The 15,396-nt window shown below is 43.3% G+C and overlaps 1 protein-coding gene across 1 annotated transcript in view; it reads left to right on the forward strand.

Annotated features, from left to right (window-relative positions):
• Positions 1-15,396, forward strand: part of LOC128597885 (death-associated protein kinase 1-like) — a 50,898-nt gene that overhangs the window by 11,977 nt on the left and 23,525 nt on the right. Inside the window, 2 exon segments of the mRNA XM_053608331.1 lie at positions 4,410-4,509; positions 9,240-9,338. Of these exon segments, the coding sequence (XP_053464306.1) occupies positions 9,309-9,338 (30 nt within the window). The 5' untranslated portion in view covers positions 4,410-4,509; positions 9,240-9,308.

Raw genomic sequence — 15,396 nt, forward strand, 5'->3', positions numbered from 1 at the left:
GAAGTGGAAGGGAATCCTTTTCAGGGATGTGCCCCTTTTTAGAAAGAAGTTTACTGAAGCCCCCAACTTAAGATGGTTCAACTTAAGGTATTTTCGACTCAAAATAGGTTTATGGGATATGACCCTGTTATAAATTGAGAAGCATCTATATAGCAAACTCGAAAGATGTGGAAAACAAGAATCTCATAGATTCTCGTCCTTAGGACAATTTCTCTTAGCATTTTGATGTTTCTTTACAGATTTTGCTATGCACATTGTTTACATTTACTTATATAAAATGTACTTAAAAGGGAAAACATTATCATATACATTTTTATGCTGTAAACTTAAAATAAAATCTTAAGGTTCTCCCCTCAGCTCCTGACTGGACTCCCTCTTGGCCTAAGGGATCCCTAAAACTGGGAAACTGAGTTGCTAGCCATGAGAAAGGACATCAGACATGCCTCATCGTGCCCCCTCACCTTCTTAGAGATGTCCTCTGTGACTCATTAACAGGCCTAAGACTATGCAATACCTACCTGCAGGTCCTTGGAATATACAACAAACCATTTGAGTCTGAGCATATGTCCTGTAGTTTGTCTCTGATTAATTATTATCTTAACTCAGCATTCCTTTTTGATGACTCCTGGTCTATTAGACAGAGCCCAAGTCTTTCAGCCAACAGTCAGCTAAAGAGTCTTTAGACCAATTTTTAATCTGTAATCCCTGGCTTTGAGATGTCCCTTCTTTTGGGACCAAACCAATGTATGCCTTCCATGTATTGATTTATAACTTTATCTGCAATTCCTGTCTCCCTAAAATGTATAAAACCAAACTGTAACCCCACCACAAGGGGCTTGCTCAAGGCTTCTTGGGTATGGCTCTAGGTCATCGTACTCAAATTTTGCTCAGAATAAATCTCTTTAAATTATTTTACGGATTATGGCTTCTTTTCCATCGACAATGTTATTATACGCTTTCATAAATAACCTTTTTGTGATAACATTCTATTAAATTGGTAGAATATCCTACTGTATGTTGACTTTTGAATAGTTCATAATTTTTAAAAAGTTAATATTTTGCTTATCTCATTTGGTCATAATTGTCCTTGCTTATAAGCTGTCCTATTACAAGCAGCTCATTTCATTTCCGGACAGTCTTTCACCTACTACTTTTCTTTTTCTTCGGTTTCCTTTGATGAGTTGCCAACTCATGTAGTTAGCTTTTCAGCACCAAATTAATTCTCTTAAGTTTCAAGCCAGTGAAACCACCTGTTTCCTCAACATCCTGCATGTAAAATCTTCCAAACTTACAGTTGACCATTGTCTTTCTCAGCTAAACCTGCTCTTCCTCTGATAGTCCCATTATCAATTAGTAGCATTGTCACAACCAAGCTAGAGAGAGACAGGAGAGCTGGTCTGCACTCCTCTCTTCATTTTCTCCACAGCTACTTGGCTACCATGTGCATGAGATGGAAAAATATGCTGGGTGGAGAAATCCTGGAGTTCTCACAGTTCAGTACACTCGCTCCAAGGAGATGGAAGATCCTTTGGGTTATGAGCTGTGTTTTTGAGATTCATTTTTTATTGCATTAGTAGTGCACATTTCCTTCTAAGTCAGTATTAAGACATTTCCCTTATTATTAAATATCCCATTCAAAAACAAAAACACATATTTCATTGCACATCAAATTTTCTATTTACCATTTGTGTTTATATATAGACTCTTGGTTTCTTACTTTATTCAGTTCAATCAATGCTACCAGCATTTAGTTTGGTGCCCAAATTATCACAGATTTAGGTAGTTATTTTAATTAGACTTTTGTATTCTTTTGATATATTTCTATCGTTTCTTAGTTTCTAACACAAAAATATATTTCAGGCTTATCACATACTTTTTCCCTATATCTGTTCAGGCATTTTTTTGAGTAGTCTTCATTCCTTTAATGGAGAATGGTAGTTAGAAGTCAAGGTCAAGATGCAACTTGTACTCATTATTATTAAGGTATTATTGCTTGTAGGGCCTCTCAGTGAATGGAATTAAGGAACATGTGTGTGTGTGCACAAACACATACATATTTATAGGTTTTGTATCTATATATGTTGAAAATCATGAGTTCCCACCCTTATCTCTAAATGCATGCAACACTACAAGGTTCATTTTTAGTTTTTCAGGTGAGTAATTTATTTCTCCAACTATCAGAAATATGTATGTTTACATATTTAATTAATCCTCCTGTCTATAGGCATCTTTTATCGCCACCACTGTCCTCTTCCGGTGTGGATGTCCTCCTCTGCCCACTCCGGCTTAGACATCAATGTGCCTGGCAGCTGTGTTATGTAGACACGCTCCTCAACCCACCAGTATCCAACACCTTACATCAAAGAAGCCTTCTATGCCAAGCCCCTCTTCACCCTGCTTGGCCTCTGACACTCTGCTCTGAGACACTGCAACACTCCCCAAGTGCCCCCTTTTGTGAGGCTGCCGATTTTGCTTGGCTCACCTTATAGTTATCAGATTGAATTATTCAGAAAGGGAAGAAAAAAAAATACTATATTCCTTTTCTACTCCCATTGTTTTATTGAGATATAATTGACATGAAAGTATGCATGTATTTAAGTGTACAATTTGGTGAATTTTCATATGTACGTATATGTACATATTAAACATAACAAACACATCTATATCCTCCTAATTCATTTTGAGTTTTTTAAAAATTAAACTTTTTGGTTTGAAGTGAGTATAGATTCACATGCAGTTATAAGATATAATAGAGACATCTTATGTACACTTTACCCAGTTTCCTCCAGTGGTAACATCTTACGAAACTGCAGGGTGGTATCACAACCTGTGACATTGACATGGAGATAGTCAAGATACTGAACATTTCTTTCACTGCAAGGATCTCTCATGTCATCATTTTAGAGACATACCCACTTTCCTTCTGCTCCTACTCCCTCAAATCTATTTTCCATTTTTATAATTTTGCCATTTCAGACATGTAAAATCAACTTTGGGGGATTGGTTTTTCTTACTCTGTTCAAATCTCCGGAGGTTCATCTAGGCTGCTGCATTTATCAGCAGTTCATTCATTTTATTCCATGGCACTGGTGTACTACAGTTTACTTTACCACACACTGAATGACAATTGGGTTGTTTCCAATTTGGGGCTGTTACAAATAAAGCTTCTATAAACATTTATATAGAGTTTCTGTGTGAAAAAAGTCTTCATTTCTCTATAATAAATGGTGAAGAGTATAATCACTGAGTCCCATGAAGGTGTTATGTTTAGTTTTTTATGAAGCTGTCAAACAATGTATCCCGTTTCTCCTCATCTTTGCCAGCATTTGGTATTGTCACTATTTTCAAAGAAAAATTTTATCCATTCTGACAAACATGTAGTGATAGCTCAGTGTGCTTTTAATTTACATTTCCTGAATGGCGAGCGTTTTTTTCAGAACTTTCTACCCAGCACCTAAAACTCTTCATTTGGCTGTTCACCAGGGATTCTATCATGAATCCCCAGGCTTGATTTTTGTAGGAGGCAGAGGATAAGCATGTTAGGTCTATTTCTCATGTACATGATAGCCCTTGAGCAGATTATTTCTCATTGTTTTCTCAGTGTCTTCTGATGCAAATTAATAAAAGATTGCTGAGTAAATGGTTTTTTAAGTGTTTTTTAAATACTTTCATTAAACAGGACATTGGAGTATCAACAATTCTTATGTTTTATAAATACAGAGACAAAAAGCAGTGTAGATTCTTTCTGATTGTATGGCACAAGCTTGTTTATCCAAGCTCATAGTCAGCTCAGGCTGTGATCACTCAGAGTGGAACATACATATTTATTTAATTATTTTTTATTAAATCATAACTTTGTACATTGATGCCTTTATGGGGTTCAGGGTACTGCTTCGATATACAATGTGAAATGTTTACATTGAACTAAGTAACACATCCATCACAATTATACTCATTTCTTAATAATTTTGAAATGTACCATCGCATCATGCACAGTAACAAATACCCTCCGTCCACCCACATCCCTCCTCCCCTCCCCTCTCTCGGAGTGGAACGTACAAAGCCTGCTCTGCCCTCCCACCTCTGCATGCCACTCACTTCCTCAGGAAAAGCTTATGATTTTTTTTTAAGTTAAATCATAGCTGTGTACAATAATGCATTTATGGGGTACAACTTACGATTTTTTTAATCCTTCCTTAGGCTTTTCAGTAATGATCCTGTTGCCAATTAGATCTCACCCAAAGGCAGCAGAAGTGTGGAGTCTGAGGTCACATACTCAAGTGAAAAGCACTCCTGCTCCTGGGGTTTGTTGGCAGGACAGACATGTCACCCTGCATCTGGCTGTGAGACGGTGTCACATGGAGGTCCTCAAGACTCTCCTTAACCAGGGATGTTTCATTGATTTCCAGAACAGGCACAGCAACATCCCCTACATGTGGCCTGTAAAGATGGCAGCACGTCTATTGTGGTGGCCCTCGGTGACACAAACTGCAATTTGGACATCTCAAGGTATTGCACAGGGAACAAGATCCCTGCAGATCCCACCTGTGTTCATCTGTTCACCTGCTTCTGGGTTTGGGCCAAGAAGCATCTCTTGTTTGCATCTCTTCATTGTTCAAAGTGAATGTTATTCAGGTGGACGTGTTCTTTTCTACAGGACTCTGCCATTTGAAGGCATAGTTTATGTGTTTACTTTTGAATAATTTCCAAGAGTAACAGAACATTATTTCATTAACAAGTACTTTCTGCCTAGCCTGGCTCGGCTCTGATGGGCATCCAGAATGTGTACATATAGTCCTGTGGAGAAATCAGAGAACATGGTACAAACTGGAGCATCTTCAAAAATACCCAATGGTACTGGATGTGATTAAGATTCCTAGACCATATTTTTCCTAAGCTTTCCCATTTATATTCAAAAACTCCTAATACCATTTTTTGTGCTAAATAAATTTAGTAAGATGAAGGGGATAATTTGGCAAATGATAAAGAAATAAAAATAATTAATTGTATGCTCCTTGGTTCATAAAATAACCTGTATGTTGACTCTTAGAAACTAGCTACTGTTTTCCCTTTTCCCTGAATCCATCTAGATTTTAATTACCAAAGAATATAGAACAGTTCAATATTCATGTGGTTTGAGTCCTACAGCTGTATGAAAATTCAAGTGCTATTCTATTATGATTGTATTAAAAACAAAGTCCAAATGGAATTAATATTTGAATTACAGGGAAATGTATGTTTACCAAGGGTGTGCACAATGCCAGCAAGATTTAGTATGATTTTTTTGAGGTAAAAGAATTAATGTCTGGAACAGCTGGAAAATTATACTTCTCTAAAAAGTAATTTTTCTTGCATATTACATGATTCATTCTATGGAAATTGAAATTGGTCATCTTCACAGTCTAGGAACATGAAATGCCAGCACCCTAGGCCTGAGCCATTAGCTGCCTTTGCTTTCTTCATTTATCCCATTCTAATCTTGCCAAGTCAGCCGAATATAATATAAAGTAGATAAAAACCTTGGCTTTCCTTCTCGGATTCTCTAAGCGCATCAAAAACAACTTCAAGGAACATCCGTGCCCTGACTTCACTAACGTTAGACTCGGCCACCCCATGAACAGGAACTCCCCTGTGCCCAGCATCTGGGACCGGCTCTCTCCATGAGACAGGGCAGGGGGAGTCAGGCATCTCATGTGCTTTGACCCAACCTAAACAGGGAACAGGTGTTCTTTCCAGCTGCACCCCAGGTCTAAATGCAAAAAAGTGCACTTTTTTAATCTTTAAAATTCCAGCAAGACAATCTCAGGCTTTCAGGGCTTATGTAATGAAAAAGTCTCTACATTTTTGCTACTGCAAATGGCCACTGTTGTCTCTAAATGCTGATATAAACTTGTGTTTTTGCTATATTATAGCATGGCAATGGTACATAGAGGACCTTGAATGGATGATTTTGTTATTGAGTTGTGCTCAGCTGAAGCAGAAATCATTTGCCCAGTTTCAACCTTTTGGAATCAGCAGCAAAGTTCAGAACTGTAATTCAGAGCCTGTCTGCAGCAGAAGTGTGCTGCTTGGGGCGCCTGTAGCTCAGTGGTTAGGGCATCAGCCACATGCTCCAGAGCTGGTAGGTTCAAATCCAGCCCCAGCCTGCTAAAGAAACAAACAAAAAAGCCAGGCATTGTCATGCGCTCCTGTAGTCCCACCTCCTTACGAAGCTGAGGCACGAGGATGGCTTAAGCCCAAGAGTTTGAGGTTACTGTGAGCTGTGACGCCATGACACTTTACTGAGGGTGACCAAGACTCTGTCTCACAAAACAAAAAGTGTGCTGCTTGCATGCAGTCTGCATGCTGTGCCCACAGATAGCCTCCCTTGGTTGTTTTTGATGCTCTGATGATCAGCACGCCCTGATTTGAGGGGTCTTAGGCCTTCCTCAGAAGAATTGCATCAAGCTTGTTTTTCTGTTTCTTTTCTTTATACGTAATACCACATATTGTATTATAATACCACACTCATGAATTGATGGACACTTGGGTTGATTCCACATCTTTGCAGTTGTGAATGGTGTTGCAATAAACATTCAAGTGCATGTGTCTTTTTGATAAAATGATACAATTTTCCTTTGGATAAATACCTAGGAGTGGGATTGCTGGGCTACTTTTAGTTATTTAGGAATCTCTATGTGTGTCTGCTGGGAGCTGTCACTGACATGTAGTTGAATAGGGTAGGTGTTTAGGTTGGGGGAAGTAGGAAAAGGGACAAAGTGAAGCTATGAAGAGCCATTGGGTCCAGGTGGCAAAGGATCTAGAATATCATACTAGAGGGTCTGGATTTTGTTCTGTCCAAACTGGGGGCCTTCAAAACTATGGATTTCCTCTACCCCATCATTCCCTCCTCTGTTGGCTTTCTTCCCTTATGTAAAACTGCATGTTCTATAACCAAAATGATATCTTCTTTGTTTTTTGTTTTTTGAGGTTTTTTTTTTTTTTTTTTTTTTGATTCAGAGACTCACTATGTCACCCTCAGTAGAGTGCTATGGTGTCACAGCTCACAGCAACCTCAAACTCTTGGGCTTTAATGATCCTCTTTCCTCAGCCTCCCAAGTAGCTGGGATGACAGGCACCCGCCGCAATGCCTGGCTATTTTTTGGTTGTAGTTATCATTGTTGTTCAGCTGGCCCAGGCTGAGTTCAAACCCTCCAGCCAGTGAATGTGGCTGGTGCCCTACTCACTGAGCTACGGGTGCCAAGCCTAAAACGATATCTTCTTTACATCACATCTTCCAGGCATTTTATCCTTTGAAAACTTCTTTTTTCCTTTTCATGTTAATGCTAGGGTATTTGAATGCTTAATAACTCTTTCTAGATCATTGTAGAAGATAATAGTAAAGAAACATGAATGTGTGTGCACGTTACTGCAGTATTTATACTAGAACAGAAGTGCACCTCCTAGGTGTCCACCCGAGTGGGGTTAAGGATTCATACATAAGAGCTTGAATGGAAATGCACCACTTTTATTTCTTAATTTGTACAAATCTTACATGCATACATTGCATAGTAGTGAAGTTAGGACTTTTAGGGCATCCATGACCCAAATAATGTGCCTTGTATCCATTAACCAATTTCTCATCAGCCTCCCCCTCCCACCCCATCACTCTTCAGAGTCTCCATTATCTCAAATCCTTTCAGTATCTATGATTCCACTCCCTATATCCATGTGACACATTCTTAGCACCCACGGAGGAGTACAAACATGTGATATTTGTCTTTCTGTGCCTGGCTTGTTCTACTGAAGATAATGACCCACAGTTCCATCCATGTTGTTGCAAAGACAAAATGTTAAATAGATATGGCTCTGAGCAGGGAACTGGGGATCAAGAAGGGGAGAGGGGAAATAGGGAAGGAAGACTTTGTTTTCCATCATATACGCTTCCATATATTGGATCTTACCATGCGTTAACTTCATAGTGGAAACCATTATTTACAAATAGACGGCATAAATCAGAGATTCCCAGACTTCCTCAGCTCACAGCATCCTTAGGATCTCAGGAATTCTTTTCTTGGTTCCCCTAGGGCAAAAGAAGTACCTGCCAGTCCTGTTAACAAGTTGAGTGGTTTGGTACAAACGCCTTAGGGAGTATGTCCTAACAATTTTGTAGCCATTAAGAAAAATAGCACACAAAACTTGAAAGAAAACTCCTATTTTTATTTCATTTGTACATAATCACAATTGCTGACTCTCGGATGTGTGCACCTGTTGGGCAGCGCACAGCCTTCCAAACCTTGGACTCAGATTAGACACATCATCCTCATTTTCCACAGTGATTTTCTCATACTTGTGTCTTTAGCAACTGCCAATCCCTGCTGTGCAAAGACAGGGTGTCATTGAAGGGAAGATGATACAGTCTAATGATGGGACTCGGAACTACCTTGAGCTGGTAGTTCACTTGGCGTCCTCACTAGGTGGTTCCATCAAAATCCTCAAATATTCCTCATCGCCCCTGTGAATTCACTGCAGTCCCCTCAAGTGCCTTGGCACACAGTTTGGGAACCACAGGCATGAGAACTTGGTGGCCGTGCCATTGTAATTTCTCTCATTGAGAGAGTCTCCAATATCTGTCCTCCCAACTTCTCTTCCCTGGCTGTGTCTAAATTTGAACTATGATGCAGATCTTGCTAGAACTTTGGGGCTTTGAAGCTCTTGGCTCCTGCCTGCTTCCTGCCAGCACAGCAGGAAACTTAATTTAGTTACCTTGTTTAAGCCTGTGGCTCAGTCGGTAGGGTGCCGGCCCCATATACCGAGGGTGGTGGGTTCAAACCCGGCCCCGGCCAAACTGCAACAAAAAAATAGCCGGGCGTTGTGGCAGGCGCCTGTAGTCCCAGCTACTCGGGAGGCTGAGGCAAGAGAATCACTTAAGCCCAGGATTTGGAGGTTGCTGTGAGCTGTGTGATGCCATGGCACTCTACCTAGGGCCATAAAGTGAAACTCGGTCTCTAAAATAAAAAAGAAAAAAAAAATTAAATTAAAAAAAAAATCGTATTTAAAGTTACTCCTTGGCTGCAAAGTTCTTGAAAACGTCCTGCCTGGCTGGCCTGCCTCAGCGGATGGGGAGTTTCTGGAGAAAAGAGATGGTGCCTGGTCCCTTCTCCTGGAGGACCCCGACTGTCTCCCCAGAGTGTCCTCCCTGAGTGTTAACCTCGGCGACAGCGTGAGAAGAGCTCCTTGGTCCTTTTCTCTCTTCCCAGTGTGGACGAACGCCTCTGCACCTTGCTGCCAACAACGGGATCCTGGAAGTGGTCTGGTACCTCTGTCTGATGGGTGCCAGCGTGGAGGCCCTGACCATGGTGAGTGTCCTCGGGCCAGTCAGGAGGGAGCTGCAGGGAGCGCTCCAGCCTCTGGGCAGGAGGGGACAGAGCGAACTGGGCAACTGTATTCTAAAGCCAACAAGCTGCTGTCCCTGGCAGTTACGGGCACATTCGCCCACACAAGCCGGTTCCATGTCCAGTTAATGTCCGTTCTCTTCTCACCCAGCCAGGCCCCACTCTGGTTACCGCCGGCCTCTTAGGTTTCCATGTTACACAGCAGGGCCTCCGTGTTGTTGGGAGAGGTGTGTTTCCCTTTCCTACACCTGCCCTATGTCCCCCCACCCAGGGGAGCCCAGTAGTCAGACCTGGAGGAGGAAGGGCTGTCAGTGTGGGGTGTAGTCCCCACTTCTGCCCACAGAGACCAGGCTGCCCAGCCCCAGAGGCACAAGAGCAGCTCTCTAGGGCCCTTTGCTACTGGGCCTGCACATTTTGTGTGTGTTTTTAGTTTTTTTATAGATAGTAGTTGGGGTCTTCCTATATTGCCCAGGCTGATCTGGAACTCCTGGGCTCAAGGCATCCCCCCACTTCTGCCTCCCAAGTAGCTGGAACTACAGGCGCTGCCACACCCAGCTCTGCAGAATATTTTTTAGTGGAATTTCTTCAGTTCCCTTTGCCTTCTCTTCCCATTGCAGATCTAGTTCCTCCCAACACAAGAAAGTCTTGGTTCACATTAAGAACTAAGCAGGAGAGAAAATACATCAGCTAATAAGATACAGTTGTGGCTTTATTGCTGCAGTGAAATGGCGTCACTGGAGTTGCTGCTGCTGACAGTGGGCTGACTGTCCAGTCCTCCTGCTGAAACTTACAGATTAGAGCTTTGCTGACATAGGTGATTCTCCAAGGAGATCAAGTGTTTTTTTTCATGTGGCTGTCAACATCAGGGCACTCAGGCTGGATTAGAGCCTCATTTCCTGGAGACCATCAAGGGCTTAGCAAACTGGCCCTCAGTCCAAATCCAGCCCACTGCCTGTTTTTATAAATAAAGTTTTATGGGGACACAGCCATGCTTGTACATTTGTGCAGTCTCTGGCTGCCTCCACAGTACAGTATTGGAGTTGAGCAGCTCCCACAGAGACTCTATGGCCCACAGAGTCCAAAACTCCCTAGCCCTGGCTCAGTGCTGGTAGATCAGTGAATATGGCACCAGCCACATACCCCGAGGCTGGCGGGTTTGATCCTGGCCCGGGCCTGCTAAGCAACAATGACAACTGCAACCAAAAAATAGCCAGGCATTGTGGCGGGCACCTATAGTCCCAAGCTACTTGAGATGCTGAGGCAAGAGATTCGCTTAAGCACAAGAGTTTGAGGTTTCTATGAGCTGTGATGCCATGGCACTCTCATAAGGGTGACATAATAAGACTCTGTCTCAAAAAAGGAAAAAAAAAAGCCTAATGAATAACAAAAGAACAAATAACTCCATTTCTATGTGGGCAAGAGACTTGAACAGAAACTTCTTTGATGAAGACAGGCACATGGCCTACAAACACATGAAAAATGCTCATCATCCTTAATCATCAGAGAAATGCAAATCAAAACCACTTTGAGATATCATCTAACTCTAGTAAGAGTAGCCCACATCACAAAATCCCAAAACTACAGATATTGGCATGGTGCAGCAAGAAGGGAACATTTCTATACTGTTGGTGGGAATGCAAGCTAATACGTCCTTTTTGGAAAGAAGTTTGGAGAAAACTCAAGGAACTAAAAGTAGACCTACTGTTCTATCCTGCAATTCCTCTACTAGGTATATACCCAGATGATCAAAAATCATTTTACAAGAAAGACATTTGTACCAGAATGTTTATTGCAGAATGTTTATTCATAATTGCCAAGACAAGGAAACAGCCCAAGTACCCATCAACCCATGAAAGGATTAACAAATACACCACGGAATACTATGCACCCATAAAAAAGATGGAGCCTTCATTCATATCTTTTATGTTTACCTGGATGGAGCTGGAACATATTCTTCTCAGTAAAGTATCTCAAGAATGGTAAAAAAAAAAAAAAAAAGTATCCAATGTACTCAATACTACTATGAAATCAATATATAATCACCTACCTACACATTCATATAAATGGCAAAACATAACTATACTCCAGAAAGTAGAAGGGAAGAGGAGAGAGAGGGGAGGGAAGGGGAAATACGGGAGGGGGAGGGTATTTGGGGGGACCTTGCCTAATGTGCATGATGCAATGGTACATTTCAAAACTATTAAGAAATGGAAAAAAAAAAAAAAAAAGAAAGAAAGAAAGAAAACAACTCCCTGGCCCTGACAGAGGTGTTTGCTGACCGCTGGTCTAGGATTTGCCTCCCTGAATGCCCTCGGGGCAGCTCACGTTAGTCCTTTACAGAAGTAACAGGTCTGCTCTGTGTGGTGTTGGTTGAAGTGTGGTGCTTCCTCTCAGGCCCGCTTATTACCAGTATTCTATGTGGGGTGCATACTCTTCTTAGGGCACCTCTGTACCCAGTGCAAACCCACACACCATACAGAAGGCCCTGCCCTGTGTGACCTGCTGGGCCTGGTGTGCCACTGTCCAAGCCCTACCCAGGCATATCTAGGTTCAGGGCCCAGTTATTCTGTAAAATAATATTTATATGCCTTTTTATGAGGCAATTTTTTTTTTTGTCCTAGAAGTTACTTCATAATAGAACTAATGAGGACATCTTTCAAGATGTTGCCTGCTGACTCCTGCCAAATAATGGCAGTGTGGGTAAGGCTGCTCCAATGTGCGACCACTGACTCCCCGGGTGTCCCCGGGAGGTGCCCTCCACCCTCCCCCAGGACACTTAGTCCCTTTGTCCTGTCTGGCACCCTGCTCAGGTTTCCCTCCCTGTACCTCCTGCTTCCCCCTTCCCACCCACCTGGTCCTGGCTTCTCACCCCAGAGACACTGTGAAGGGTGACTGGGTCAGTCTCAGCCAAGTCTGACACCTCCCGGCAGAGGGGGAAGGGTGTGCCAGGGAGATGTGAGTCTCTCCACAGTAATGTTTTGCTCCGAGGGTGCCCCTTCCCTTGCCTCTGGGATGCACTGTCACTCCAGCACACAGCTGTGGCTCTGCCTTCAGTGTGCACGTCCCTGTTCCTCCCTGTGTCCCTGCTTCTGAGGAGCCCCTACCTCCTTGTCAGTGGCCAGCAGTGGTAGGAAGAAGACCCAGTGGTGAGTTCCAGCTTCGCTCTGTGGCCCTGGGCAAGTGCTTTGGCCTCTCTGAGCTGTAGTATCCTTCAGTGAGAGGGAAGACGATGATACTAACCACAGGGGCTTCTTCGAGGTGTCAGTGAGGGCTGTGAGTGCAAGCGCAGAGAGAGCTGGAAGCCTCCAGGTAGGTGGGAGCCATGCTGCGGACAGGAAGTGCATCTGTCTCAGCCCCTCCAGCCACTCCTGCCCTCTCCCTCCACTTCTCTGACTGGCCCAGGATGCTGGCAAAGGGATTGCCAGCAGCTTTACCAGCACTGTCTTGCATGGAATTCCCAGGAGTGGACCAGCCTGTCAGCGATTTTAAGGTCAGAAGAAGAAGCCAAAGTAAGGACAATTCCTTGTCCTACAGATCACAGTCCAGAGCCTTGGCCTCCAAATGTGTATGCCCCACAACTTTACAAGACGGCTTTTTCATGTCCCCTTCCCTCTCCTAAAATAGAATTCATAGATAGAAACACTCATACACAGATAATTTTAGAAGCTCAGTAGAATCCCCTAACTGAAATGTAACACAGACCTGGAAGGAACATACGCAGAGTATAATACACTGCAAGTTCCTGCTGGGACGCGAGGTGTGACCAGGGAACTTGGCAGGTATCTGCTTCAACCACATGATCACTGATGAAATTCCTACAAATGCCCACAGACAATGGAGGGCCCTATGGCAGCTCAAAGACCACAGCAGCATGCTAATGGGATTTTCAGAAATGGAGGGGAAGTACTCAGGAAAGATACAAATCCAAAATATATTTATCCATCAATTAATAAAATTGTGCCATGCTGGGGATAATTCAATATACATTGAATAGTTGTCCTTAGCTCAAATGATATTAAATAGATTTTGTTCCTATGTGAATGGTCAGCAGATTGTCAGAAGTCAGGGGAACCCAGGAGAATCTTCTCTGCAAGGGACATTTGTGTGCACTTTGTCTGGACACCTGACGCCCAGCCCCAGCAGGGCACCCAACACTAAGGAACTAAAAATGCCACTGCAGGTTTCCATGGTGCCGCTAGGCGGCAGTGCCACTCCTGTTGAGAAAGTCTGGCCCCAATTTAGGAATCAAAAATGGGGGGAGAAAATTGGATCCTGTAGGAGCCATATGAGTTTGTAGCAGCACAGTTATAACAGTAGCAGTGGCTCAGCCCGGGGAGATCAACAGCAAATGAGCACCTGCCGGGACCTAGAGCTGGAAAGGTCCGGCCAGGAGTGAGATCACACTGAGACGCCTTTCATGGGTCCCCCTGGGTTAAGTCATTTATACAGTTCTTGCCACGTGCTGGGGACACCATCTCCACCCTGGAGTGGCTCCTGGTCTAGAAGGGCAGAGCACGACATAATTACAAAGTCATGTGGGTCACCACGAAAAGCCACACATGGCCTGAGCTGCCTGGGGAGGAAGCTTGTAGGAGGACATGACTGGCAGGATAGGTTTAGTGGAGTGCACAGGAGCAGAAGGAAAGCTCCCGGGTAGGGGTGAAAGGAGAGGCCTCAGGCTATAGGTGACAGACACAAATGGGTCCTTGTTAGGGAGCAGGGCAGGGTGGTGGGAAGAGGGGCGCCAGGATGACACAAGCAATGCACCACCACATGGACCCTGTAGAAGCCCTTGGGTGTTGTGGGTGGAAGTTTTCACCTGTGTGTACCTCCCGAAGGCTGTGATCAGGGCTGAGTCTCCATCTCCCATCCTCAGCACTGTGCTTAGCACCATCCTGTATTGGGGGCCTCCTGCTTCTCCCCTGTGGGACTTAGAAAGAAGAAAGTGACAAGGACATGGTGTCCCCTTCCTTTATCCCATCCTCTTTTACCATAACAGCCCTAAAGGAACCAGCCCCTGCACACAGAGGGGAACAAGTGCCCCAGTTGGTCAGGGGCTGATCTGATCTCCTGCTTAAACTGAAGCTTCACACTGGCTCCACCCAATTTGCTGGGCATCAGATCGCAATGGAAATAGGCAAATCCATGTAGTCAGAATAGACCCACTGTTGCCAGGGGCTGAGCTGAGGTGGGGGATGGCAAGTGACTGCTACTGGGTGCAGAGCTCCCTCTCAGAGGGATGCAGCGCTCTGGAACCAGACAGCAGTGCTGGAGAAACAACAGGAAATGTACAAAACCTCCCCTGACTTGCACACCTGAAAGTGGTGACTTTGATGGTAGGTGCATTAAAAAAAAAATTCAGGGGTGGGAGATGCCTGTGGCTCAAGGAGGTAGGGCCCCGGCCCCAGATACCGGGGGTGGCGGGTTCAAGCCTGGCTCCAGCCAAAACTGCAAAAAAAAAAAAAAAATTTCAGTGGAAACAAAACAAATCACATCTGCAACATGGATAAAAATTGGAGAAGGGCCCATCAACCCATGAATGGATTAACAAATTGTGGTATATGTACACCAAGGAGTACTATGCAGCCATAAAAAAGAAGGAGACTTCACATCTTTTATGTTTACCAGGATGAAGCAGAAACATATTCTTCTTAGTAAAGTATTTCAACAATGGGGAAACAAGTATCCAATGTACTCAGTACTACTATGAAATCAATATATAATCACATACACACTCATACGAATGGCAAAACATAACTATAGTCCAGAAAGTAGAAGGGAAGAGGAGAGAGAGGGGAGGGAAGGGGGGAATGGAAGGGGGGAGGGTATTTGGGGGATCTCACCTAATGTGCATGATGCAATGGTATATTTCAAAACTATTAAGAAATGAGTATAATTGTGATGGATGAGTTACTTAGTTCAATGTAAGCATTTCACATTGTATATTGAAGCAGTACCCTGAACCCCATAAATGCATTAATGTAAAGTTATGATTTAATAAAAAACAATTTTAAAAAATTGG

Source organism: Nycticebus coucang, chromosome 2 (assembly GCF_027406575.1).
Source record: "Nycticebus coucang isolate mNycCou1 chromosome 2, mNycCou1.pri, whole genome shotgun sequence".
NCBI classification, from domain to species: Eukaryota; Metazoa; Chordata; class Mammalia; order Primates; family Lorisidae; genus Nycticebus; species Nycticebus coucang.